General features: G+C 43.5%; 2 protein-coding genes across 2 annotated transcripts; one reads left to right on the forward strand and one right to left on the reverse strand.

The window, feature by feature from the left end:
- Positions 1 to 267: 267 nt before the first annotated feature.
- Positions 268 to 4,262, forward strand: Ell3 (elongation factor for RNA polymerase II 3). The gene is made up of 11 exons (XM_048460112.3): positions 268 to 514; positions 755 to 790; positions 1,121 to 1,233; positions 1,356 to 1,542; positions 1,628 to 1,707; positions 1,815 to 1,890; positions 2,831 to 3,014; positions 3,091 to 3,133; positions 3,239 to 3,410; positions 3,599 to 3,643; positions 3,718 to 4,262. Exons 1-11 carry the CDS (start codon positions 383 to 385, stop codon positions 3,826 to 3,828), a joined length of 1,179 nt encoding a protein of 392 aa, XP_048316069.2. The 5' UTR covers positions 268 to 382; the 3' UTR covers positions 3,829 to 4,262.
- Positions 4,263 to 4,824: 562 nt separating this feature from the next.
- Pdia3 (protein disulfide isomerase family A member 3) lies at positions 4,825 to 27,551 on the reverse strand. The gene is made up of 13 exons (XM_048460110.3): positions 27,285 to 27,551; positions 19,786 to 19,864; positions 17,331 to 17,448; positions 15,106 to 15,213; positions 12,543 to 12,672; positions 10,023 to 10,139; positions 9,809 to 9,934; positions 8,598 to 8,780; positions 8,181 to 8,289; positions 7,355 to 7,483; positions 6,258 to 6,337; positions 5,835 to 5,892; positions 4,825 to 5,300 (listed from the first exon to the last, which is right to left on the reverse strand). The coding sequence occupies exons 1-13, from the start codon at positions 27,449 to 27,451 to the stop codon at positions 5,187 to 5,189; spliced, it is 1,518 nt and encodes a 505-aa protein (XP_048316067.1). The 5' UTR covers positions 27,452 to 27,551; the 3' UTR covers positions 4,825 to 5,186.
- Positions 27,552 to 27,831: the final 280 nt, after the last annotated feature.

Genomic DNA, 27,831 nt, shown 5'->3' on the forward strand with positions numbered 1-27,831 from the left:
GTGGGACTTAAACCCTCAAGTGGTTTCAGGTTCATTTTTTACTTAGAGACCGGGATTCTGAATCCAGAGTGGGGAAACTGAAGCAGAACAAGGGATTCTGAGTGACGGATCAGATCCCGGAGGCAGACTCTATATCCTTAGAAAAACCAAAGACTGCCCAAGCCAAACGAAGAAGAAACCACTTGGGTTCCGGCAGGCAGCTGGGGAGAACCAGGCACCTCCCACACGGCTGGAGAAACTTTGGGGCGGTGCCGGGGGCGGGGTCCTGGTGGAGGGCGGGACAGACCCGGACGGCGGGAGTGCCAGCCTAAGCTTGCGCCGCACAAGTGGCAGAGGTGGCTCTTGCCCGTGGTCCCGTTCATTTGTGCGCGACTTTGGCACCATGGAGGGGACCCAAGAAGCTCTGAGTGGGAAAATGCGGCTCCTTTTCACCCCTGCTGCTCGGACCAGCCTTATGATGCTTAGGCTCAACGAAGCGGCGCTACGGGCACTGCAAGAGTGTCAGCAGCAACAGGTGCGGTTGGCCCCCAACCCCTTCTTCCATTCTTGACCAATCAGACCTCGGCCTCAGCCCGCTGCACTGGAGAAGGGAACGGGGAGGAGCGGCTTACGCAGGTTCCAACCTCTCCCACCTCTCCAAGAGCAGCCCGCCAGGCAGGTGTCCCCAGCCCGAACCGCTCCCCCTCTCCCCCCCGCCCCATCCTGGGGACTTTGCTTCCTTTGTGCTCAGCTGGTGCTTGGACTCTTCCCGCAGGTACGGCCTGTGATCGCTTTCCAAGGCCACCGAGGGGTAAGTGCAGGCCGGATGTGTGAGGAAGTTCTGGTGGGTGAGGGAGCCTAAGCGTGGGCTCTGGGAAGGTGCGCTCCGGACCGTAGCTTGCCAGTGGTCACGGTCTGAGGAAGTTATAGAACTGAACCCTAAGAGGGTGAGGGGCTGATGGGGCTGTGCCCCAGGAGGCTGTGCATTCTCGGGCTCTTGGGGGAACTCTGACCCAGCTGCACCTGGTGTGCTAACGAGTCCCTTGGGATCTGTCTTCAGTCTTAGAGTTGTTTGGGGAAGAGTGTCATGGGGAGGAGGAGGGGCCGACTTAGCGGGGCTTACCATCTCCTTCTACCCCAGTATCTAAGGCTTCCAGGCCCTGGATGGTCCTGCCTCTTCTCCTTCATAGTATCCCAGTGTGGCCAAGAGGGCACTAGTGGCGGCTTGGAACTTGTGTACCAACGTTTAGGCAGGTAAGAGAAAACAGACAACAGGTAAGAGAACTTTGGAGAAAGTAGGAAGAAGGGGAATGAGAAGAAGGGTTAAAAAGATCTTCAACTTTTTTGTTTTTGTTTTCCCCACCACTTATTTCCAGATCTGGGCCTAACTGTCTCCACTGCCTGGGCTCACTGAGAGAGCGACTCACTATCTGGGCAGCCATGGATACTGTCCCAGCCCCACTGTTAGCGCATGAACACCTGACTGAAGATCCCAGAGAGTCCGAGAGTTGGCGGGACACTGGAGATGCTCCTGAAGGTCATCCCCAGATGGCACTAGAAGAGGTGAGACCAGAAACAGCAGGAAGTCAGCATGAGGTGGGGCACCCAGGTCCAGGGAGCCAAGTGCTCCTTTAACTTCCCCTGACAGGTATCTGACCCACTGGCAAGCAACCATGAACAGTCACTCCCGGGATCCTCCAGTGAGCACATGGCACAGTGGGAAGTGAGGTACTGTGACAGACTGGGTCTGCTCTCCATCCTTACATGCTAAGTAAAATATAGGCTCGTGTCTCACCCTGGTCTCTGGTCTCTCCCACTCCTTCCAAAAATTCTAGGAACCACACCTATCTTCCAAACAGAGAGCCAGATCAACCACTGCCTTCTCCTGCCAACCTGAAACGCCTGGACAAGGTGAGCAAGGACTTTATTCCCTTTTTGGAGACTGGATCTCACTGTGTAGTCCAGGTAGGCCTGGAACTCCTTATGCAGAACAGGCTGGCCTCAAATTCAGAGATTCACCTGTCCCTGCTTCCTGAGTGCTGAGATTAAAGGCATGCACCGACATGTCCAGAGAGGCAGGAGCTTTTCACAGCGTAGTTTAAAGGGCTAGGGATGTAGCTTGGTGGATGCAGTACTGGTACAGCATAAAATCTGGCACATGCCTACAAGAGAGGTCTCCAGAGACAGGAGAATCAGTTCAAGGCCATGCTTTGTTACCCAGCGTAGTTAGTTTGAGGCTAGCCTGGACTACCAACCTAAGGACTGGTTTCAAAAAAGCAAAAAAAAAAAAAAAAAAAAAAAAAAAGGCGGGCAGCAGGCTGGGGAGATGGCTTATCAAGTGCATTTGCTGTGCAAGCGTAAGGACTGGACTGAGTCTCAATCCCCAGCGCCATGTAAAAGGCAATGCTTCCTGTGCCTGTAACTCTAGCACTGGGGGAATGGGGACAGGTATTTGCTGGCTAGCCAGCCTGGGAAAAAAAGCTTTATGCTTAGTGAGAGAATAAGGAAAAAATTGACAGAGGACACCCCATGTCTTCCATGGGGTGCATGCCAGCATATGCACAAGAACACAAAAATACTTTTTTTTTTTTTTTAAGAGATAGGGTTTCTCTGTATAACCCTGGCTGTCCTTGAAAACCCTCGGTAAACTAGGCTGGCCTTGAACTCACAGACAGCCACCTGCCAACTCAGGAGAGTGCTGGGATTAAAGGAATGTGTCACTTGCCCAGCTAAAAAATACTTTCTTGGTTAGGTAAAACTTAAAATTTAGGAGCTGATGAAATAGCAGTTTTTAGCAAAAGAGTAAGAACCTCCTAGCTTGCTGTTTATGTCACAGATTTCTTTTCAACAGAAACGTTCAGCGCCAATAACCACGGAAGAACCAGAGGAAAAGAGGCTCAGAGCTTTGCCTCCTGCCCCAAGTCCACAAGGGCTATCAAATCAGGACTCCCAAGAGGGAGGAAACTGGGTGCAAGATGAAGATGGAGATGGAGACGGAGATTCCAGGCTGGAGCAGAGTCTCTTGGACCAAGCAGGTGAGTTAATGAGAGGAGGATAAACACCAGTGGGAAAAAAAGACCCTAATTACTTGTTCTCTCGCTTCCTTCCTAGCCTCTGAATCCCCAAGCCCCGAGGAGGTACCAGATTATCTCCTGTAAGTTGCCCACCCTTCCAGTTTCATAGTCTGTACATGTAAGCAGCCAGGGTTTTTTTTTTTTGGTGGGGGGCAATGAAATTGAGGGTGTCACCTCCCTGATAGGCAATACGGAGCCATCCACAGCACAGAGCAGCAACAGGCCTACGAGCAGGACTTTGAGACAGACTATGCTGAATACCGGATCCTGCATGCCCGTGTTGGGGCTGCCAGCCAAAGGTTCACAGAGCTGGGGGCGGAGATCAAGAGACTTGAGCGAGGAACTCCAGAACACAAGGTAAAGGCAGGATTCTACCTTACTGGCCATTATCTTCCTGCTAATTACCCCCAAACATGCTTGTTTAGTGACTAAGGGACAAGCAAACTTCCTATATTTGGCGGAATAAAACCAGAAGTTACTCCCATTTTTTACTTTTTCCTCTTTTCCCTTTCCCCAGTTTTCAGCCAGTGTCATTTTTCTTTCAGGTGCTAGAAGATAAAATAGTCCAGGAGTATAGAAAGTTCAGAAAGGTAAGACTGGCTGCAAGCAGTAGGCACTAAGGTGGGAGCCACTTTACTTTTTATAAGAGTGTTTCTCTCTGCAGCGGTATCCAAGCTACCGAGAGGAGAAGCATCGCTGTGAGTACCTGCATCAGAAATTGTCCCACATTAAAGGTCTCATCCTGGAGTTTGAGGAAAAGAACAGGGGCAGCTGAGACCATGCGGAGGGCTTTCGAGCCTGTGCCAGTAATGAACAGAACAGCTCTAAGACGGAGCCCATCTGCTTTTCTGATTTGACCCTTCCATCCAAGGGGGCAAGTAGAGTTATGCTAGGTTCTTGCAGTTTGGTTTTTGTTATTGCTGTTAATTTTGTAGGGTGTGGGCATGGAGTCAAGTCTCCTCAGCTGTGCCCAGGAGACCAAAAGTAGCAGACGCTTGGCTTCCTCAACTCTACTTCAGCTAAGTCATTTTCAGATCCTGAAAAATGACATTTCCAGATCAACACACAAGACAAGTGAGTTTAGCTAAGTGGCCTCGCAGGAGGAAAATGAGAACTTCTGGTGTCATAGCATACCTAGATGTAAGGGAAAGGGCTTAGCATTACTCATGCACTGTAACATGGCTGAAAAATGAAACCAAATTGCTTCTGTGTCTTGTGTGATCATTAACCTTAACCATCCAAGGTGGTGCTCTGTATGTGACTTTCTCTGAGGCTCTCGGAAAGACCAAATCCCCATGTTCCAGCCCAAGTGTTATGAACTGGAGTCTCCAAACTGGATGGAACCCTAAACTGATATCATACTGGCACAGGGCATTTCTGGGCAGGACCATCCTCAGGAGGTACGAACATGCAGCAAGCTTGGCTCTGTGGCAAAGATAAGCAGTTATCCATCTTCAAGACAGGAATAAAGTCAAAACAACTGTAATCTTAGTACCTGGGGGCTGAGCAGGGTGGACTGTTAAAGGCCAGCCTTGGCTACAGGAGACTGAGAAATTAAGATTTAGAGATGGTAATTGGACCTAGTCAGTCTGAGGTTACAGGGATCAGTGCAGCATACTATGACACTTTAAATTTTTTTCCAGATAGTTTAAAATGCTAGCCTTAAACCTGCTACACAGCCAAGGATGACCTTGTAGTGTTGGGATTACAGGTGTGTGTCAATATGTCTGCCTTAGCTACAAGTACTGAACAGTATGGCCAACAGATGAAATGTATTTCTATCACCATCTATATTAACAGTTTAGAGACCCTGGTTCTCTATTCCATGAGGGGGAAAAAGCCAACAGGATAAAGGGGGCACATTTATTGTCACTCTTCCAAATGTACAAAAAAAATTAGAAAATAACCCCCAACTCAACCCCCCCACCCCCACAACATTCTTCCCAACACAAATAATTTTCTCCCCAAACCACAAACATAAACTGGTCCTGGTATTTTCATAAACAGTGCAGCTAAGAAACAGTTTAGAGAAAATTGAGCAGGATTCAGAGTATATCCATTCTGTCCTCTCCTATGGGTCTGCCATCTCTGGTGTCAGAGTCCTTTTACAAAGTGGTGCATTTGGCTGTTGCTTTAGAGGTCCTCTTGTGCCTTCTTCTTCTTTTTGGGTTTTTCCTCTTGAATTATAGGGGGATTTGTAGCTTCTCGTTGTAGATAGCTAATAAAATCATTTAATTCACGGCCACCCTAAAAAAAGAAAGGTTATTTTAATTTTTTAAAGAACTCTAGTTAAGGGCCAGTTGGGTGGCTTATTGGAATTTGACTCCCAGATCCCAAATGGTAGGAGAGAACTCCTCAAAGCTGTCTTCACATACATATCTATTGCCAATAAAACAGCTAGGCATGGGGGCTGAAGAGATGGCTTAATGGTTAAGTGCACTGATTGCTCTACCAGAGGACCCAGGTTCAATCCCCACCACCTACATGGAAGCTCACAACTGTCTATAATGCCAGTTCCAGGATGTACAACACCCTTAGAGGCAAAATATCAATGCACATAAAAATAAACAAATCATTTATTAAAAAAAAAAAAAAAAAGCATGACCAGGCAGTGGTGGCACACGTCTTTGCTCCCAGCACTTGGGAGACAGAGGCAGAGGCAGGAGGAGTTCGAGGTCAGCCTGGTCTACAGAGCTACTTCCAGGACAGGCTCCAAAACCCTGTCTGGGGGAGAAAAAAAAAGGGGGTGTATATTTCAGGGAAATGGGACAATGCACTTACTTCATACTTCTTTGGATTTAGCTTCTTGTTGGCTGGTGAGAAGTAGATGGTAGGAAAACTAGGAAAAAGAAAAAAAGAAAAAAAACAGTTCACCAATTTCAAGTCTGAGTGATTCTACCATACCTGTCCAATAGTGTTCTAACGACCCCTTTTCTTTGTGGTTTCTAATCTGATCTAATGTTGCTTTCCATGAGTGCCTGAATTATACTATATAGATTTCAAAATTCTGAGGGAGTCATGTTGGGGTCACCAATGCAGAAATCTAAGAAATTCACCTCCCCCAGATATAGCCAGCAAGGAAATGGTTTACGGTGGCTACTCAAGTGGTTGAAGCTGGGTTAATCTGAATTCAGGAGTTTGAGGCTAGCCTAGGCAACCAAGTAAATTCCATATCTAAACACAAACACCTTTTCATCAACATACCCTTTGACTTCATATGGAGAAGGCACATCATTGGCTGTGGCATCCATCTTGGCTATAACAATATTTGGGTCTTTGCTAAGCTGTTAATACAAATAAAAAGAAGAAACGTCAACAACAAAGAACTTAATCTGTAATCCCAGTACTGAAAAAGCTAAGGCACAGGTATTACCACAGATCCCAGACTGGTCTGCGCTAAAGTGTGAATCTGGCCTCAAATACACATGCGCATTCCTGCACTCCTACACCTGGACACAGAAAGAGCACTGTCACGAGTCACAACATCATTCAAAATACTTGATACCAAGCTAGGTCTAGCGGCCCATGCCTTTCATAAGCCTAGCATTTGGGGGCCAAAAGCAGATGAACCTAAGAGTTTGAAGCAAGCCTGGTAAAGTTTTCAGTATCAGATACTTACTGATTTATGACTTAAGACAATTGTGAGAAGAACACAGACTTACTTCCTAACCTCCTAGCTTCTCTCTTATGAGCTGGTTCTTGCAGAACACTGCATGTAAGGCCAGGACTAGTCCTTCCATGTAGGAGGCTGAGCACACGCTCAGGCTGCTCCTGGACTATACAATAAGACCCTGTCTCAAAAACAAAACACTAAGACTACACATAGCCACCTTTAAATTCTATCTATCTACCTATCTACCCACCCACCCACCCACCCATCCATCCATCTTTTTGGTGTAGAGTTTATTGAGAGAAGAGTAAAGAGGAAGGAAGAGAGACCTGCTTGCCTCCTTTAAAAGAACAGTGTAAAAAGCAGCCACCTTTAAATTTACCTGGCTTGGATTACATTACAAAGAAAACCATCAATTTTGTTTTTTTTTAAATGAAGGACTATACAAATTCAGAAACATCACCAAAATCCAGATGATCCCAGACATTTGTAACCATGCTGTAGAATGAGCCTGATTGGTGTTAAGTTGGCTATCTGTTAACTTATTTATAGACTAGGGGGCAGTCAAGAGCAAACGTGTAAACAATAGTTGCGAAAGAATATACCAGTACTTAGGAACAAGTTAAATCTATGCTTAAAATACATATAAACTTCCAGATCAATCTTGTATTCATAGAGGGCTCAGACTTACTTTCTCTCCTAGTTCTTTATATTTGGGTTCCAGATTCTTACAGTGACCACACCAAGGAGCATAAAATTCAATCAGCACATCCTTATCTTCATTATTCACTATGTCATCAAAATTTTCTGCTACCACAACCTAGAACACAGAAGATTCTCTAGTCATAAGAAAGTTGAAAAATAAATCCACAAGCAATTCACCTCAACTTGCATTACAAAATTTACACACCCATAAACATGTTATTTCCCATTAACCAATTTATCCTCACATCTAACCCCATCAAACTATGTTTAGGAAGCCACAGGAAATAAAAACAACCTAATGATTTTCTTTCTTTTAAAAAACTTTACTCACAGGGCTGGAGAGATGGCTCAGTGGTTGAGAGCATTGATTGCTATTCCAGAAGACCTGGATTCAATTCCTAGCTCAGAACTATCTATAGCTACAATCAGGGATCTGACACCCTTACAGACATGCATGCAAACAAAACACCAATGCACATTAAAAAAACCCACACAAAAAATCTTTACTCATTGTGTGTGTATATCATAGATACAGACTTCATAGAGCTTTTTCTCTTTTCTCCGTCCACTGCTGTGTGGGATCACGGGATCGAACTGGTCTTATTTTGCATTAAGTGCTTTCCACATGGAATTACCTCTTGGACCTGTAATGGTTCTTAGCTGAGATGTAGCTCAGTGGTAGAATACTTACTTAATATGGGTTTGAGTCCCAGTATTAAAACAAACATCAAATTAAAAACAAATTGAAGAAATGTCTGTAAGGTTTTTGGTCAGGTCTATCAACGTTAAGATTTAGAAAGACCGAAACACACCTTGACAGGCCCATCGTTGGTCTCTGGGATTGGCTCAGACTTCAGGTATCTCTTTAGGTTTCCATCAAAGTAATCCTGCAGGAACCGCTCAAGAGCCTTTCCATCCCGCCTACAAATGCAAAGAGAGGTTCTTACGGGAGCTCATGGTTCTTTTCTCCTGCTTCCACCACACAAGCGCATGCTGGAATTACAAGACCATACCACCATTGCCCAGCTTCTACCCACTACTTCTAATGAGGTGGTATTATGTAAGAATTCTAAGCTGCTACCCTTTCGCTAGTCTGCAGCAATTATAATCTTTAATGTACCTATGATGGGAAGTCAGAGACTTCTCCCTACCCCAATGTTACTCTAAGTTCTCAGTGTTCAGGCTTTAATGATTTTCTGAGTTGAATTCAATTCCAAGTAATAACTTACGAGAACTCTTCTTGCATGACAAACTTCTCTCCTTTAGCAGTTCTGATAGCCACAACAGGAACCTCTCCAGTAGTACTTTCCAAACCAAAATCAGACAGCTCATGGCTAAAGGTTTTACGGCTTGCTACTGCAAAGTTGAGTTTGTGTCCAGCATCAAGGAATTTCTTTGCCACCATCATCACTCTGTGAGAAATAAGTAAAGGAAATATTTGTACTGTGACCAAAACAGTGTGATGAAGCAGTTTTTCCCAAACTAAGAGACAGGTCTCTCTATAGTCCTAGCAGTCCTGGAGCATACAGAGAAGGCTGGTCTCAAACTCACACAGTGGCTGGATTAAAAGTGCATATCATTATGCCAGGCTAAGTCTTTGAAACTAAGAAGCAGGAAACTAGAAAGCAAAGAGTTCTATGATTCAGCCATTCAGTCTTCTGGAATTAGCTCGAACTTATAATACTAGGCACTGATCATGTTACAATTTTGTGACTTAGTAGCCTTTGCTCTTAAGAGGTGGTGGCACCTAACCCATTTGATAGGAATTTTCCTACACGATTAACTGTAAAATCTATTGTATGAATAAAAACTGACCTGAAAAGGACATTTATAAGGTTGAAAATTTATTAAGAAAATTTATTAAGAAGTGGGAACAATGTTGTAAGTTTACTGTACTGATGATTAGGCTCACGCCTTCCAATATATATCCTGGGGTCAGTCTAGTACAGCAAAGAACACAGAATTCACATTCATAGTGTATGTTAATTGTCCTACGGCTTTAAATGCAGTTTTTGGAGCTATGTGCTCCTTTCCACTTTCCCCCTTTTCTTTTAAAGACAGAATCGTAGGCTGTCCAGACTAGTCAAAAATTTGGTATGCAGCAAGCATAACTTAAACTTGACTGTCCTGTCTCTATCTCCTAAACGCTTGGACTGCAGTCCTGTGCTATTGCACCCAGTTGTGTTGTTTATTTTTTTTCTTTTTTAAATGTGTTGCTGGAATGGGTGAAATGGCTCAGTCTGATAATCTGATTCCCAGGAAGCACATGATAGGAGAACAGAACCCAGGGCTTTGTGCTGCTAGGCAACCACTGTACCAACTAAGCCACATCACCTTTCCATTCTCATCTAAGCCTACACCCCAGGGTAACAAGATAACTAAAACTGTTCATATAACGAGTAAACATGTCTACATAAAGGAAAAACCTAGTTTTTATTACCTGTTTCTCCAATAGTTGGAACCTTTAGCATTCTTTTCATAGTCCACATCATAGTAGGCTGTAAGTAAGTCCTTTCCCTGTATCAAATCTTTATTGTCTTCTGTCATATGAGGACAGATGCCAAAACTGAAACAAAACAATCCATTAGCTTTGTCATTTTCTAGCTGTATCATGGAAATATTAAACTGACAGCAACAAGGAAAGAGGCACTCACATACTGTCTTGGATAAACCTTTTAATCTTGCCACTGGTCATTTTCTCTTCAGTATATGCCACAGTTTTGTCTTCAAACTTGTTAGCAAGATGTGAAGGACGAAATAAAGTGATCCCCCTTAAAAAACAAACAAACAAACAAACAAACAAACAAAAAACCACAAGAAGGTGTCTTAGCATCAGATAGCAGAGCTGTTTGTCACACTCCATTTAAAGCTCAGATACCTGCCGGGTGGTGGCGGCGCACACTTTTAATCTCAGCACTCGGGAGGCAGAAGCAGGTGAATCCCTGTGAGTTCGAGGCCAGCCTGGTCTACTAGAGCTAGTTCCAGGATAGGTTCCAAAGCTACAGAGAAACCCAGTCTTGAAAACAAACAAACAAATAATAAAGCTCAGATGCCTTTAATACCAGAAATTAAAATTAGAAAGCAGAGGCAGGTGGATCTCCGCGGGGCCTGCCTGGTCTACATCAACCAGGGCTATATAGAGACCCTGTATCAAAAAAGAAAAAACTGAGACAAGACAGGCATTATGACACACCTACAATCTCTCCATTTTTTTTTAAAATTTATTTATTTATTTCTTATGTATACAACATTCTGCCTCCATGTATGCCCGTACACCAGAAGAGGGCGCCAGATCTCATTACAGATGGTTGTGAGCCACCATGTGGTTGCTGGGAATTGAACTCAGACTCTCTGGAAGAGCAGCCAGTGCTCTTAACCACTGAGCCATCTCTCCAGCCCCAATCTCTCCATTTTGAACTGATAAAACAAAACACAACAAAACCACTCCAAGTCTACAAGGACTAGACTGATACTTGGTCTTTAAACTCAGTAGTGAGAACTAAAATTAGAATCACGGAACTAAAACAGAATTAAACTAAAATTATTCTAACCATTTATTAGAATAAATTACAGGATGTAAATCCTTAATACCCACTGATCATACCCAAAACTAAGGTGATAAAACACCTAGAGTGCTGGAGAGAATGTTATGTTGCCTAATCTGTGGTACCAAGATCATCCATTTGTGCTTAAACTGTTGGCAATAAACTTGACAGTAAAAGTTGTTGGAGCCTTTTCTATTTTGCTGTTGTTTTATGGTCTATGCCTTTAACCCCAGCACTCAAGCAGCAGAGACTATCTCTTGAGTTCAATGCCAGCCTGGTCTTACAGAGAGAATTCCAGGTCAGTCATGACTACACAGAGAAACCCTGTCTCAAAATATCAAATTAAAAACAAAACAGGTCTGCCAGGCAGTGGTGGTGCATGCCTTTAATTCCAGCACTTAGGAGGCAGAGACAGATGAATCTTCTCAGTGAGTTTGAGGCCAGTGTGGTCTATAAAGTGGGTTCCAGGACAGCCAGGAATGTTACACGGAGAACCCTGTCTTGAAACAACAGCAACAACAACAACAAAACAAAACCCAAAACAGGCAAACACCAACACACTTGGGCTTTTTATATGGATGCATGGCAAGCACTTTACTGATGAACTCTCTTTTGAGCTCTTATCTACAATTCTCAACCTAATTGGCATATTCTACTGGGAAAATCTCATCTACTAAGAATCACCTCACTGGGCATGGTCCAGGGTACAAAGACAAGACTGCTGCAAGTTTAAGTACAGCTTCACCTATAATGCAAGACCCTTTCTCAAGAAAAGGTGAACCACTTCCTTCTATGAAGCTTTTTTTAAAAAAATATCTATCTATCTATCTATCTATCTATCTATCTATCTATCTATCTATCTATCTATCTATCTATCTATCTATCTATTATGTATACAATATTCTGTATGTCTTTGTGTATGTCTGCAGGCCAGAAGAGGGCACCAGACCTCATTACAGATGGTTGTGAGCCACCATGTGGTTGCCGGGAATTGAACTCAGGACCTTTGGAAGAGCAGGCAATGCTCTAAACCACTGAGCCATCTCTCCAGCCCGAAGCTTTTTTTTTTGTGACATGCCCATGTGGGTTCCCAAAGAAGCCAGGAGAACATCTGTCAGAACCCCTGAAATAGGTAGTTATAAGCTACCTGGTATGGGTGCTTCAAACTAAACTCTGGTCCTCTACAAGAGCAGTACTAGTTCTTAACCACTGAACCATTTCTCCAACCCATATACAGCTTTTTTTTTTCCTTTGGTTTTTCAAACAGGGTTTCTCTGTGTAGCCTTTGCTGTCCTTGACCTCAAGAGTTCTGCCTCAAGTGCTGGGATTAGAGGCCTGTCACTACACCTCCTGGCCCTATAGCTTTTCTAATACCCTCCCCAGGCCACAAAAAAAAAGAAAAAAAATCTCCCTTTTATATATTTCTACAGCAAATGTGCAATACGACATTTCTACATATATTTGCTTATATGCTGTCTCCTTTTATTGCTGCCCTTCGTAGGCAATGGTTTTCTAAACTGAGCTGACTTATGCTAGAAGGGCTAGTTAACTTCTTGGAAACAAAACACAAGCTAAGTAACAACACAAAAGGCATAGTAAGCGATAAGAGAATGCAATTCAGTCACTTACTCTCCATTATCATCGTACTCCTTCACCAGAGACTCAACGTTGGTGTGCGCAAATCGGTAGTTATCTCTCAAGTTGCTGGCTGCTTTTAGGAACTCGGAGTGCCCATCACTGAATAAATCCCTAAAAAAACCTGTATAGGATATGTCAAACACAAAGAATAACCAAGTGCCATGACTTACATTATTCTTCTAGTGTGCAAGCCTTCAGTCTGTCATCGATCAAGTACTTTAGATTAAGACCAGGCTGCTTCCGACATTTGACATAACACTTACACTAAGACTTCCTCCTCGAAAGGGAGAGGATTTGGTAAAACTGAAGTCTTCCTTCAATTTCTCCAAAATAGATCTGGGTAAACCTCCTCACCTCTTAGGAGTTTTAAGAAATACTTCAGGTATTAGATGAAAACAATGGGGGAAGAAGCTCAATGGTTAAGTGCACCAGCCGTTCTTCCAAAGGACCTGGGTTCAATTCCCAGCACCGAAACAGTGGCCCAACAACCATCTGGTTCCAGATAACATAATGCCTTCTGACCCTTCTTGTGGGGGCCCACAGATGTGAGTCCTGCTCCACCCTGACTAAAGGTCAGAGTTTAGACATATGGCTTACGATACTCTTTGGATTGCAAACACACATGTGGTGCATGTACATACATGGAAGCAAAATACTCACACACATTAAATAGATCAATAAAAGGCTCCTTATGGTTAATTATTAAGAAAAAAGAAGCCAGGCAGTGATGATGCATGACTTTAATCTCAGCACTTGGGAGGCAGAGGTAGAGGCAGGTGAATCTCTGTATTCGAGGCCAGCCTGGTCTTCAAAGCAAGTTCCATGACAGCTGGAACTAGACAGTCAAACCTTGTACCGGAAAACAATAGAAAAATAAATACATAAATAAATCAATCTATTTTTGTGTTAGTGAATGACTTGTCTGGTACAGGTACTTGAGGAGAACAGATGGAAGCTAGAATTACGGGTATTGTTAATCACCCAGTGTGTATGCTGGGAACAGAACCAAGTTCTCTGAACAAGCAGCAAGACCTCTTAATCTCTAAGTCATTTTTCTAGCACACATGGTTAATTGTTTGTAACACAGAATTAGCTAAATCAAGATGACCCAAATTTAAATGGTAAAATTCCTACTACTACAGAGAATAAGCTTTATATTTTATTGTTTAGGAGACTAACATGCAAATATCAGTTACAGATTTAAATATATGTATTTCTGTGTGTGGTTTGTTTTTTGAAACAGGGTTTCTGTGTAGCTTTGGAGCCTGTCCTGGAACTTCCTCTGTAGACCAGGCTGGCCTCAAACTCAGAGATCTGCCTGTCTATGCCTCCTGAGCGCTGGGATTTAAGGCAGTGAGTCACTACCCCCCCCACCCATCCAGCATGGTTTTCTTTGTTCTTTTTAAATTTTTGACAAGGTCTGTTTTCTGTGTATCCCTGGTTGACCTAGAACAAGAGATCTGCCTGTCTCTACCTCCTGAAAGCTGAGATTAAAGTCATATGCCCCAGCCTGGTCTACAAAAGAGCTAGTTCCAGGACAGGCTCTAAAACTACAGCAAAACCCTATCTGGAAAAAACCAAATAAATAAAATAAAACAAAACCATATGCCACTAAATTTAGTTTAAACCAAGTGTGTTATATGCCACATCTAAACATAAACTAAAGGGCTAGAGTGTCTAATCAGCAGTAGAACAATTGCCTAGCACATTTGAGGCCAAGGGTTTTCTCAAGACAGAGTTTCTCTGTGCAGCCCTAACTGTCCTGGAAGTCATCTGAAGTAGACCAAGTTGGTCTCAACTCAGAGATCCCCTAGTCTCTGCCTCCTGAGTGCTGGGATAAAGATGTATGCCACCATGCTTGCTGGGATCAAGGTTTTAACTTCAGTGTATTACACATACACACCCACAAAATTTCTTTCAATTGGGTGCACTGGTAGCCTGGCACTTCCTGGCTTCCTTCCTGCCCACAATAAAATCTTTCCTTGTTGCATGTATTCCTTCCATGACATGCAACCCAGGACACCTGCACTAGAATTTAGAAATTTCTGTGCCAATGTTTTGAACATCCCCAACTATAACACTAATCTTTTTCCTTTTGCATGACCCAGCCTCAGGAATTTATAGCAACAGAAAAACTTGACCAATAACCAGAGATTCCTATAAAAATTGAATATAGAGACGAAAATGGACTATTTACTTGTATTTCCCTGCCTTAAACCTCATTTTAGTTTAATTGCCCTGCTAAAGACTTAGCTCTCAGAGTTAAAGAAGGAACAGATTTAGGAATATATAGCTCAGTAGCAGAGTGCTTGCCTAGCAGGAGTGAGAAGATAGGTTAAATTTCCAGCACTGTGACACTCCTCTTATGGTCTAAGAATACAAACCCACATAAGACACCATTCTCTTGCCCTGTTATAGTTTCTGATTCGGTTCTATCAGTTACCTTTTAACTGCTTCAAGCTTGCCTAAGCTGCTTTAACTTGTGGTTTTCCCAAACATGAAAGTTTTTAACATCCAATCAATGTTGTGGCATAACCAAACACCTGCTACTTACCCACCACTGAAGCATCTTTATCACTAATGAACTTCTTAAATTCTTCCTCAGACCTGAGAGGAACTGAAGCTGGTCCTGCTTGCTTCTTCAAGTGGCTGACAATTCCATCTTAGAAGACAAAAATCACATTGACACATAATTTGAGAAGGAAAGGAATGATTCAAAAATTCATAAAAACAAAATACATGTTTTCAATAAAGTTTTCCCCCAATCCTATCCCCTAAACCATTCAATTTCTTTTCCATACACAAAAGTTTAACTTCAGTTTGTGTATCCTTCTACTTGATTTTAGCCAAAAAGGCCAAGAAACAATTGGTATATCCTTTTAAAGCGCGCGCGCGCGCACGCGCGCACACACACACACGAAATTACATTCTTTTATCTTTAAAAATGGCACTATATACTCCAACATACACTTGTCTTTTTCGGAAGGCAGGATGGGATGGGGTGGTGCCCTAAGCTCACAGATGTCTGCCTGCCTTTCCCTCCCATAAAACTACTCTTAGCCAAGGTTGTAGAGCAGAGACTTGCTTTGACCTCCTTTCTTCTCCCCCCAATCCTTCCAAATGTTAAGACTATAGGGATGTACCACTATGCCCAACTCAAGTAATTCTGGTTATTTAACATAGTTTATAGAAATAATTCATGCCGAATTCATAATGAGCTGTGCTAACTCTACCAGACACTCCTCCATCCCTTTAAGAGGAAATCTTGCAGAATCTGGTTCTTCTACCACATGGGTTCTGGGGATTGTTATGGTGGGCAGTGGGTACACCACTGACCCATCCTGACAGCCTTTCAATCCTTGGTTATAACTGCAGAGTGCTTTTTAAAATATTTACATACTGTGATTAATTTAATCCACAACAACTGGCAGGCATTTATTTTTAATCTTTTGTTTTTCAAAAAATTCCATGATAAACAACCTTAGCTGCAGGTAAATTTGCATACTGTATCTGTAGGGTAAACTTCCAGAAATAAATCCACAGTCAACGAGTACAAGAATTTATACTTGTTAAGCTGTTTTCCTACAAGATTTACCCTCTCCCCACCCCACCCCCTTTTTTGAGATAGTTTCTCTGTGTACCCCTGGCTGTCCTGGAACTCACTTTGTAGACCAGATTGGCCTCAAACTCACAGAGATCCACCTGCCTCTGCCTCCCAAGTCCTGGGATTAAAGTTGTGCATCACTACACCCAGTGGTAAACTGCTTTAAATTTTTGGAGGAATCACATCATCTCCCACAGTAGCTCTATTACTTTTCATCCCCATCAACAACATGTCTCTAAATCCTCACCAATACATGTGTGGATGCTCTTTTGTGACTGCTGCCGATCCAACAAACCTAAGACCATCTCAATCATGGTAGAAACAAGAGATTCTCTACTATGCAATACTATGCTATCTTCCAGGCCATTTTATGCCCCACCACCCAGACCTTTTTTTTTTTTTTTTAATAAAGAAACAGTAGTAGCCATTGTAATGAGCATAAGACAATTCTCTTTGCTATGCTGAGGACTGAACCTAACACTTTACACGTTATTAGTCAAATACTTTACCACTCACTATCTATAGCCCACATGTAGTGATGACCATCTTTCACCTTCCATCAACCAGAACCCAAATAATAGAAAGAGACCACTGTTCTGAGTATGAACACCAACTATCAAGAGAATCTTACAGAGTAGTTAAAATTGATAGCACTTATCAAATGAAAACATGCTTAGTTGAGCTTATCAAGTATTTTCTATATTACTTTATAATCAAGTCATTTATACAGAAAACCTTTTTGTCACCTAAAATGACCTCTAAAATTAACAACTTTTATGACTGTTAAGTATGCTGAAAACTTTTTTCTTTTTTTGATTTTTTCAAGACAGAGTTTCTCTGTGTAACAGCCCCAGCTATACTAAAACCTAAAACATTAATTTCCAGAAGATAATCCAAGGAAGGAAGATGGCATATGCCTATAATGCCATTACTTGTAAAACTGAGGCAAGAGAATCAGGAATTTAAACCTAAGCCATGTATAAGTGGTACATGACTTTAAAACCAGGACTTGGGAGGCAGAGGCAGGCTGATCTCTGCAGATTTAAAGCCATCAGGGATTACATAGCTAAGTTCCAGGGCAGCCAGAGCTACACAGTGAAACCCTTTCTTGAAAATATAAAAACGAAGAAAGAAGTTTAAGCCTAGCCTGGGTTTCAGGCAATTCAGATCCTTACCGGCAGTCCTAGGCCCATCATAAGCACCTGCTTCTTCACCGTCTCTAAATATTTTAAGAGTTGGGTAGCCACTGACTCCATACTTATTACAGGTATTTGTGTTGGCAGTGCAGTCCACCTAAGAGTAGACAAAACAAGAGTTATTTTGTTATCTAAGCACCTGCCGCAAGATCCCATAGTCCCAAAATATTACGACTGGCTATCCCCATAGAGGATCAACACTTCTTGGCATACTTCCCATAGGTCATTAGATCTTAAAGATGCATTAGTGCTACCTAACTAGATCTGAATGAACTGACTAAGATGCTTCTTGGCTTCATATGCAAACTCTAAAATTAATATCTATTTATATATTTCAATAATGCCTCCCTTCCTTTTCATGCTGCAGATCAAACCCAGTGCTTAACACTGAACTATTCTCAGTCCCAATACTGATTTACTTTGGTAACATTCATTACCAAATGCATGTGCTTGATATGTCCACTTTTAGCTGGGACAGGGTATAATTTGATTTTACAAATAAGTTGTCTATTGGCAAATCTATCAATACTTGTTACATAAAAGCAAACAATTGGTTTAAAACCACAGGAAATAGATTAACCTTTACACGATTCTGAGGTTTGATTCTTATGTACTAAAATGGATAAAATGGGGTTCAGAAAATTAATACAGCCGGGTGGTGGTGGTGCACGCCTTTAATCCCAGCACTCGGGAGTTAGAGGCAGGCCGATCTCTGTTGAGTTCGAGGCCAGCCTAGTCTACAAGAGCTAGTTCCAGGACAGGCTCTAAAAACTACAGGGAAACCCTGTCTTGAAAAAACAAAACAAAACAAAAAACCAAAACCCACAGTTTACAGCCTCCTAAATAACTTTATGCCCTAGTCACAACAAATAAAAATTGTAACATGATGTTTTGGCTAGGATAAGTTGCTTAACATCTATATTCAATATAGTTTTAAATACTTTTAATATATAGCCAGGTGGTGATGGTGCATGCCTTTAATCCCAGTCACTTAGGAGGCGGAAGCAAGCTTGGTCTAAAGTGCAATCTTCAGGACAGCCAGAGCAACATAGAGAAACCCTATGTCAGAAAAACAAACCAAACCAAACCAAGACTTTTAAATTATAACACCTGTGAGCTATTACTTCAGAATGGAAAATTTACTAATAATTATTATTATTTTCACCTGTTTGAGACAGGGTCTTAGGTAGCTCAGGTTAGTCTCGAACTTCTAATCCTGTCTCTACCTCCCAAATGCTTGCATCACAGGTCACCACCAAAGCTAATACTCACAACTCTATGAAAAACAAATACCCACCTTAACCCGACCACCTGGCTCCATACTCAGCGACAGCCCATGTCTGCTCCTGATCCCATCACCGACTGTTGTCAGGGCAGATCACTCAATACTCCTCACCTTACAGCTGTACCTGTACTGTCTTTGTCAGCCCTTACTGTTTTCTTTGCTTAAAGTTCTTTTAACTTTTATTGATTCTCTGTGGATTTCACATTGTGTATTCTAATCCCACTCGTCTCCCTGTCCCCTCCAATCCTCCCTCTTGCCCTTGCACCCTCCCTCCACCCCTGCAACCAAAACAAAATTTAAAAGAAAAACTAAAACTCAAAGCAAACCAACCAACGAAAGTATCTAGTGGTTTGCGTATGGATGAACCGATCTGAGGACCTGGAAGCGGGAGAACCGGCCCCACTCCTTGCTTCAGGCTGCACCGGGTGGTGATATAGCTAAGGCAGTGCTGGAGAGCTCTCCCAGGTAATGAGGACGAAAGAAAACTAACTGGTGGGCTGACCAGCCCAGCCCAGCTACTGACCAGGTCCAGAACTGTTGGAGCACGTAAAGGGGACAAACCTACAGATTCAAAACGGCAGGATCTCCACAACACAGGACAACAGGATATCCAAGAGGATTCCCAGTGAGAGCCCGCTATCAGTGGTGTAGCAGAAGCCAGAGGCCTTGAGTCAGACCAATGACTCACGGTAATGAATAATTTCAAGAAAAGATGAACGGACTAAAGGGTAAACTGTGTGACACTACAGATTCCACGACAAGATTCTCCCCCACCCTTTTTTAATGTTTTATTTTGTATAAGAGTGCTCTGGCTGTACACATATGTATCAGGTTCAAAGGCCAGCACAGGGTATCATTTCCCCTGGGACTGTAGCTACAAATGGTTTTAACCCACTGCCCGAGCATCTAGTCCTCCATAACAGAGGCCAAGTGCTCTTAACCACCCAACCTCTCTCCAACCAAAACAAAAAACAAAAACCAAAAAAAGGAAAAAAAAAACTAGCTTTATACACTTGGGTCAGTGAAAAGGCTCAGAATGTAAAGGAGCTTGTTGTCAAACCCAAGGACTCACACAAAATATGTACACAAGCCCACACATATGCACAATAATATTTTATATTCCTTTCTGGTGAATTCATTGGTGCTCACCTTTGCTAATGGGACTATTCCTTTTAATCTAGTTGCTGCCGCTTCATACTCTGGGGCAAGCCTCTTGCAATGTCCACACCTATTTTAAAAAAAAAAGTCAGATTCTTTGTATAACACAAACTTAACTCTCTTTGTATAACACAAACTTAACTCATGTTTCCTTCTTATCTAGAAGAACCTCAAATCATATTACTGCTTTGTATTTTTAAAGTCATGGTTTTGATACACAATCCCCAGGCTGTGACCTTCATTCTTTCAGCCTCTTACACTGATTGTAGGCATGCTATACCAATTATTCAACATCAAGCTGTAACCCAGACTTCTGATATTTTGAATAACGACTATTATTTTTTAGTCTAGAGCTTTTATTTCTTTTTAAGTATTAACCTATGAATAAACTAATCAGGAACAGACTCCCAAGTTCAGCTCCTTCCCTTAGTTTTCATAAGTGTGCTTTTCTAGGTAGAGTGGGGTGATGCTTCAGATGAACCAAAGTACCTTTCTCTGACTTTAGCCACCTCAGCTCTTGGGCGTGTTCAATATGCTCAGTCTACATGGTAATTCTCTTCACAAGAACTGCATTCTTTTTTGAACAGCACCCATTCTGTTTAGTCTACAATATCACCCTTCTTATAGATTTGCATCTATGTGGCCAAAAGAACAGCTCCATGTTTCTTTTCTTTCTTTCTTCTTTTTTTTGATACAGGGTTTCTCTGTATAGCCCTGGCTGTCCTGAATCTATGCAGATCAGACTGGTCTCAGACTCAGAGAACAGTCTGCCTGACTCCCAAGTGCTGGGATATTAAAAAAAAATACACATGGTAATTATTTTTATTATATTAAAATAACTGGAACTCCTGTTTAGCTAACTCAGATATATTCATTTATTATGCAACATTTAAAGAATACATAAAATAGGACCAGTAGTTGACCAGTGGTTAAGTTCTGGCCTCTGACCCTAATCTGAGTTCTATCTCTGGGACTTTGGTCCTCTAACCTCCATTCATGCACTGTGGGGCATATTCAAACCCATACCTGCCATGCACACAAAACAGAGAAAACGCTAACAATATATATATATACATACATAACAATTTTTTTTAAAGATTTGCTATGTGTACAGTGTTCTGTACATATGTACCTGCACACCAGGAGAGGGCACCAGATTTTATTCTAGATAGATGAGCCACCATGTGGTTGCTGGGAATTGAACTCGGGTCCTCTGGAAGAGCAGCAGTGCTCTTAACCTCTGAGCCACCTCTCCAGCCCCCATAACAGTGTATCTTGAACACATCTATGATGTCACTGATTATGTGAGAAACCATTAATCTCATTAGGATATGAAATAAGGAGAAAAAAAAAAAAGACCACACCATGGTGGCACATGCCTTTAATCCCAGCACTCGGGAGGCAGATCTTTTTGAGTTCTAGAGCATCTTGGTCTACAAGATCTAGTTCCAGGAGAGCCAGAGCTGTCACAGAGAAACTCTGTGAGAAACAAACAAAAAGATGCTAGCTGGGTGGTGGTGGCAGTGCACTCCTTTAATCCTGGCACTTGGAAGGCCAGGATTAAAGGAGTTCAAGGCCAGCCTGGTCTCCAGGACAACGAGAGATATAGAGAAACCTGTCTTGGAGAAAGAAAGCTGAGGAAAAAAGCCAATGCAGTGCCCCTTTCTTACCTATGACTCCTCCATCTTGAATTTGGTGATAATCATTTGGTCCTTTTATACCCCTCCACCCCCAATTATGTGACTGCTTCTGGCCTCTCCATAGTTCAGGATGGCCTGTGCCACCATACTTGGCATGGTCCTTCCCGACCCCCCTCCTGGCACACACACACTGTAGACAGGATCCAAAGCATGCTGTAGTATTTGTCTTTTGTGCTACTACTTCTCAATCCTTCATTTAATCTTTGATAATCTCTCAACAGACTTTTTAAAAAAATACTTTTTAATTTTACTTTTTATGTGCATTGGTGTTTTGCCTGCCTAGTGTATCTGTGTGAAGGTGTCAGATCCCCTGGAACTGAAGTTACAGTTGGGAACTGGGAATTGAACCTGGGTCCTCTGGAAGAGCAGCTAGAGCTTGTAATCGCTGACCATCTCTAGACCTTAATAGACTTCTTAAAGCCCTTGGAGAGTATGCACTTTTAATTTTTCTTTTCTTCCCTTTGGTTTTGAGGTAGTTTCTCTGTGTAGCCTCGGCTGTCCTAGCACTCATTCTGTAGACCAGGCTGACCTTGAACTCACAGGGATCTGCCTGTCTCTGCCTCCCAAGTGCTGGGAATAAAGGCTTGTGTCACTGCTGCCCAGCCAATCATTTCTTCTTCAAATTTTTGTGTGCATGTGTATGAATATGCCACAGGTGTGCAGGTGCCCACGGGTCAGAAGGGGGCATCAGATCCTTTGGAACTGTAGTTAGAGGCAACTCTAAGACCCCAGAAACGGATGCTGGGAATGGAATCTAGGTTTTCTGCATCACTCTTAACCACTGAGCTCTCTCTCTGGCCTGTTTGAGACAGTCTCTTAAAGCTCTTTAGCTAAACATACGTTTCTGAGGCAAAGTATCTTGTAGCCAAAGATATCTTGAACCCCTAATCTACCACCGTTTCCCAAATTCTGGGAATTACAACACATACCACCTTTTCTGGCTTCTTTTTCTGTTTTCGCTGTCTGTAGGGAGGTTACAGAACTCTTCAACCTTCTCAAAGTGATCCCTCTGCAACCCATTGGGCTTTTGAAGAGATAATGTGCAGCTGGTGCTAGCTGTACACTGACAACAATGTACCACACACCCAAATGCACAGGAAGCACACCTGTGGGACTGTTGGGCCTGGCTGGATAGAAGAGCAGGTGTTCCAGGCAGCCCTCTGGGAAAAGTATACCAACTTATGTTTTGATCAGTTCTCATGGTCAAGTGAACCACACAACTGTGAAATCAGACCTACTGCCACCTTAAAAGTGCTTTCTAATGTGTTGAAACTCAGAAGGGATGTTTTTTGTTACTATACAGCAAAATACAGCCTCAAACAGGCCGTGTCACTCCTCCTTCAGCTGTGTGCCCACTACTAAATCAGTGCCTTCTGCACTTCACTCTGTGTAGCCCTCCAGCTGATTCTGCTCAGAGTTGTGTCAAAAAGAGAAAAGACATTTGATACTGATTTGTGGCGTCTTTCTCAAGACATGATCTCATGGATAGCCCTGGCTGGCCTGTAACTTGCTACTGTAGACCAGGCTGTCCTAGAACTTAAAGCAACCTTTCTGCTTCTCTCAAATGTTGGGATTCATGTATGTAGCACTATGCCCAATTTCCAGGGTTTAAAAGAATGAATTTTAAAGGATCTGATCTGGGTTTGGGCCTTTAAGTATTTAAAGCTTAAGAAAGGAAAGAGTAGGGTACTCAAGAAAAGTGAATAGCGGAGTTAATGTACAAGAAGACTGTGTATTATAATTACAGTCAGTAATACACAGCACGGGAAAAGAAACAGAGAAGCAACAATCATCTACTAAAGATTCACATGGCAGCAAAGCAGCCCAGCAGAAGAGGAGAGATTTCATTTCATCTTTTCTTTAGGGCAGGATCTTTTTATGTAGCTGAAGCAGTTCAAAACGTCCAAAGCTCATGCCTTAGCATCCAAAAAACTGAGCTAACAGGCATATAGCAAGACTGTCTCTTGCTGTTGACTTTCTATTGTAGTAACTGCCAAAATTAACATCATTATCTCAACTATCCTTAAAGAGAAAAGAAAATGCCAAACTTTACAAATACATATAAAAACAGCCAGAGAAGGCCATGTGTGATGGCAGGTGGATTTGAGTTTGAAGTAAGCCTCGTCTACACAGTTAGATTCTGTCTCCAAAAAGAGAAAGACAGAGAGCATTAAATAAAAAAGTATGCATTGCCGATGCTGATAATCCCCAAGAAGTCCAGCAAAAAGGCACATGCCTGTAATTCCAGCACTTTTGAAGTAGAGGCAGGAAAACTACTGAGCTCAAGGCCAGCAGCTACACAGCAAGTTCAAGGCCAACTAAGTTTATAAACTCCATTCCTCTACCTGGAAGGAGGGGAGAGAAGGAGAGAAAAGGGTAGGGGGAAGAGAATAAATTCAAGCTGGGGACATAGCTCAGCTGCAGGTTTCCTTAATGTGGGGAAGGCCTGGGGATCCATTTCCAGCACTGGGGTGGGGCAGCGTAGTGGCAATGGCATAGGTCAGCAGGTAACAGCACCGAATAACTTGCCACACACGCATGACAACTAGAGATCCCCAGAATCCATGGAAAGGTGGAGGAGAAAACAAATACCACCAATCTGCCCTTGACCCCACAATAGTAAAACAGTTTTAAGAGTCAGAGCTGAAGATAGGGCTCAGTAGTTAAGAGTACTTGCTTTTCTTGCAGAGGATCTGAGTTCTAGTCCCAGCACCCACCCATGTGTAACTCCAGTTCCAGGGACTTGGTATCCTCCATGCATACACATAAAAACCCCATAGGCAAATATTTGAATTCTTGGCAGAATTGTCTGGGAAGGACCAGGAGGTGTCACATGAAGGGGGGTGTCCAGCTTTGAGGTTTCAAAACCCCACACCATTCCCCTTAAGTTCTTACTACCTCAAGGTCGTTGTCTCAGCCTGTGAGCAGAACTCTCAGCTCTAGCTCCTGCCATGATGGTCATGGACTCTAATCCCCTAAACTGTGAACCCCTGAAAAAACCTTTCTTTAACAAATTGCCTTGGTCATGGTGCTTTGTCACTCAATAGAAAAGTAACTAAGATACAATGAATCTGAAGAAATAGGTGGGCCAGAAGCTGAGACTAAAAGAAATAGCTCTAAACAGTAGCACCACCCACAAGGTAAACAAATATACAAAGTGGGTTCCTATTATGACGAAAAGACTGTCTTTCCCAAGCAACCAACCAGGAACAGAAATCCGGTGAACTTTAAGGGAAATCAGGGTCTGTTACAGAACCTACTAACTCTATCTTTCTTTCTTTGGTTTTTCGAGACAGGGTTTCTTTGCATCCTGTCCTGGAACTAGCTCTTGAAGACCAAGCTGGCCTCAAATTCACAGAGATCTGCCTGCCTCTGCCTCCCCAGTGCTGGGATTAAAGGAGTGGGTCATCACTGAGCGCCCCCCACTAACTTTTACCCGCCCCCGCCAATATTAAAGAATTCACCTACTCTCAGAGATGGTGCTTAGCAGCAGATAACGCCAACATGCACAAACTCAGTCATCACTTCATGTTGCACTGTGTCAGGAGCAATTATTTTAGCCTTTGATAAAAAGCTGACAGTTCTTTCCCTGTAGGAATCCCAGTCTGGAGAAGGGCTAATGAGCTGATTGTTCAGGGGGAAAAAAGTTGCAATGAAATCTCAATGCTGAAAAGACGACCCTGCTGGCAACGTGGGAGGTGACTATCTTCTAAGCCTACTAAAAGCAGACACCACAGCAGAAATCCACCCAACTCTTGATGGCTCGATGCATTATGGGATATGCAGTCTTAAGGAAAGCAGGTGAAACAATTTTTAAGAGAAAGACAAGCCTGAAGCCAGGTGTGGTGACGTATTTAGGATAGAGGCAAGAGGATCAGACACTGAAGACCAGCTGGGCTACAAGAGACCTGTGGATCCCAAGTTTGAGGCCAGCGTGGACAATACAGAGGAACTGGTTTAGGAAAAAGAAAAGCAGTGCCTTTCATCCCAGTACTTGGGAGGCAGAGGCAGGCGGATCTCAATGAGTTTGACCAGCCTGGTTTAGAGTGAGTTCCAGGACAGGCTCCAAAGCTACACAGAGAAACCCTGACTCAAGAAAAAAAATAAAGGGGATGGAGAGATAGCTCAGAGTTAAGAGCATTGCTTGCTCTTCCAAAGGTCCTGAGGTTCAATTCCCAGCAACCACATGGTGGCTCACAACCATCTGTAATGACGTCTGGTCTGCAGGCATATACACAGACAGAATATTGTATACAAAATAAATAAATATTTTTAAAAAACCACAAAAAAAGAAAGAAAAGAAAGAAAAAGAAAAAAAGACCAGCCTGAACTACAGACTGAGATCCAGAACAGCCAGGACTACAAAGAGAAACCCTGTCTCAGAGGGAGGAAAAAAGGCTTTAACATTTAAATATATATTTCAACAATGGCAATTGAAAATGCTAGGCAAACACTGAGCGATATCCCAATAACTTAACTCAAAACTGCCTTAAAGTGTGTAACAGTCCACAATTCTCCAATTGTGTGACCCCTTCAGTCAAAAAAGCCGGACCCAACCGACACCCCCTCAAAGTTAACAGCATGATTACATAACTATGATAAATTGTTTCTAAGCGAGAACAAGAATTCTAGGGATGTATAAATGCTATCTATAAAGTGTAATCAGTACTGATTGTTAGCCACAGAACGCCCTGAACACAAAGTACCCCAAATCGAAACACAAATTGCTTCCTTTCTCTAGTATATCCTGATTCAGGCAGTCTTCACTACAGGACTTTCGAGTGCCACCCTTCTAAGTCAGTCAGAGGAGCTTGGAATGCAGCGATCCCACTGGGTCAGAAGCAAAGATAAGTTATAGTTTAACTGTGAAACACTGGTTTACAGGCTCTTTTGAACCGTTTTGAATTAAAGGCCATTGTGCCAGGAGGGCAAAAAGTACACACCTTCGAAACTATTATTATACTAAATTAATTAGTATGCTGTGGCAATAATTTGCAAATTACCCAACCCACCACTCAAAGAGACAAAGCCAGAAATCCTATGTTCTCCCTTCCCAAACAAGTTCTTATTAAGGGTCACATTTACTCTAAAGAATCTACCGTTTTGTGAGGTTATGTGGCCCCTGAAGTGGTATACTCCCCCAACGGCTACTTTCTCCATTTTGAGTCTTATCATTTTCTGTAATTATCTAAAGTTGACAATTATGATAGATCCTAGTGAAATTATTCTTGTTCGTTTACTCTCTTCTCAATGGATGCCTCTGCAGCTTATAACTTTATGTAAAATATTGTAAGCCATGCCATGGACAAAATAAAGGCCTGTATCAAGAAAGCACTTACGATCGTTCTGCAGCCACTGAGTGACCTTGGTTAGAAACCACTGGCTCTGGGGTGAGGACAATAAGAAAGGAAATACCTTAGGACCCAGGACCTGTACCCCTGCCTCCTCCCTGCCTGGTCTGCAGACCAGAAGACGTCTACACTGACTCACCTAGATACTGAAAGATACAGATCGGAGGGGGAGGGGATGGGTAAATCCCTCCACATAGGAAGTGCAGCAATAACACGGAGTAAGGACGTGGCCCTAAGCGGGAACCTAGGCTTCTTCCTTTCCGGATCTGCCCCGGCCCCCACCCCTACCCACGGCGGAGCTCCGCCGGGCTGCCACCGACTGGGAAGGCGGCAGCCGCAGCCAGGCCCGATAGATAGTGGAGGACGTCCGCGCTGTGTAGGCCCAACCGCTCCCGCGCCCAGCTGCTCCTCCGGCCCTGACCCCGCAGAGTGGCCTCACCAGGGGGCGAAGAACTCGACTAGCATGAGGCCCGCCGAGCCCGTGTCGGAGACGCGACTCTCGAAGTTTTCGTCCGTGAGTTCCAGGACGTCAGAAGCAGCGGCGAGGCGGGCCGAGGCGAGCAGCAGCGCCACGCCCGGGAGCAGCGCTAGGTGGCTGAAGCGCATGGCGGCAAGACTCGGCGGGGGCGGTCGGAGGGTCGGGGCCGGGGGACCGAGAAGAGAGCGCCCGCGATCCGCACTCGCTGCCTGAGCTCGCGCGTCTGGCCCAGGCAGACCTGCCGCCGAGGTCCCAACCCCCTAGGCCGGCTCGGGCCGCAGTGTGGCAGCCGCCGATTGGCTGCATTCCCCGCTGCGTCGGGCGGGGATGAACCAGCTGGTAACTGCCGATTGGCTGGCGCGCGGGGCGGGGCGAACGCCCGCGGGCCCGGCTGTGGGGAAGGCGTTGGAGGGGGTCGGTGGGAAGTGGGGGCTCCGCGTAGCCGGGGCGGCCCTGAGCTCGGCCAGCTGAGGAGGAGTGGAGCTCAGGGCGGCGCCGGCGCGGGAGG

Source organism: Myodes glareolus, chromosome 10 (genome assembly GCF_982192425.1).
Source record: "Myodes glareolus chromosome 10, mMyoGla1.1, whole genome shotgun sequence".
In the NCBI taxonomy this organism is placed as follows: Eukaryota; Metazoa; Chordata; class Mammalia; order Rodentia; family Cricetidae; genus Myodes; species Myodes glareolus.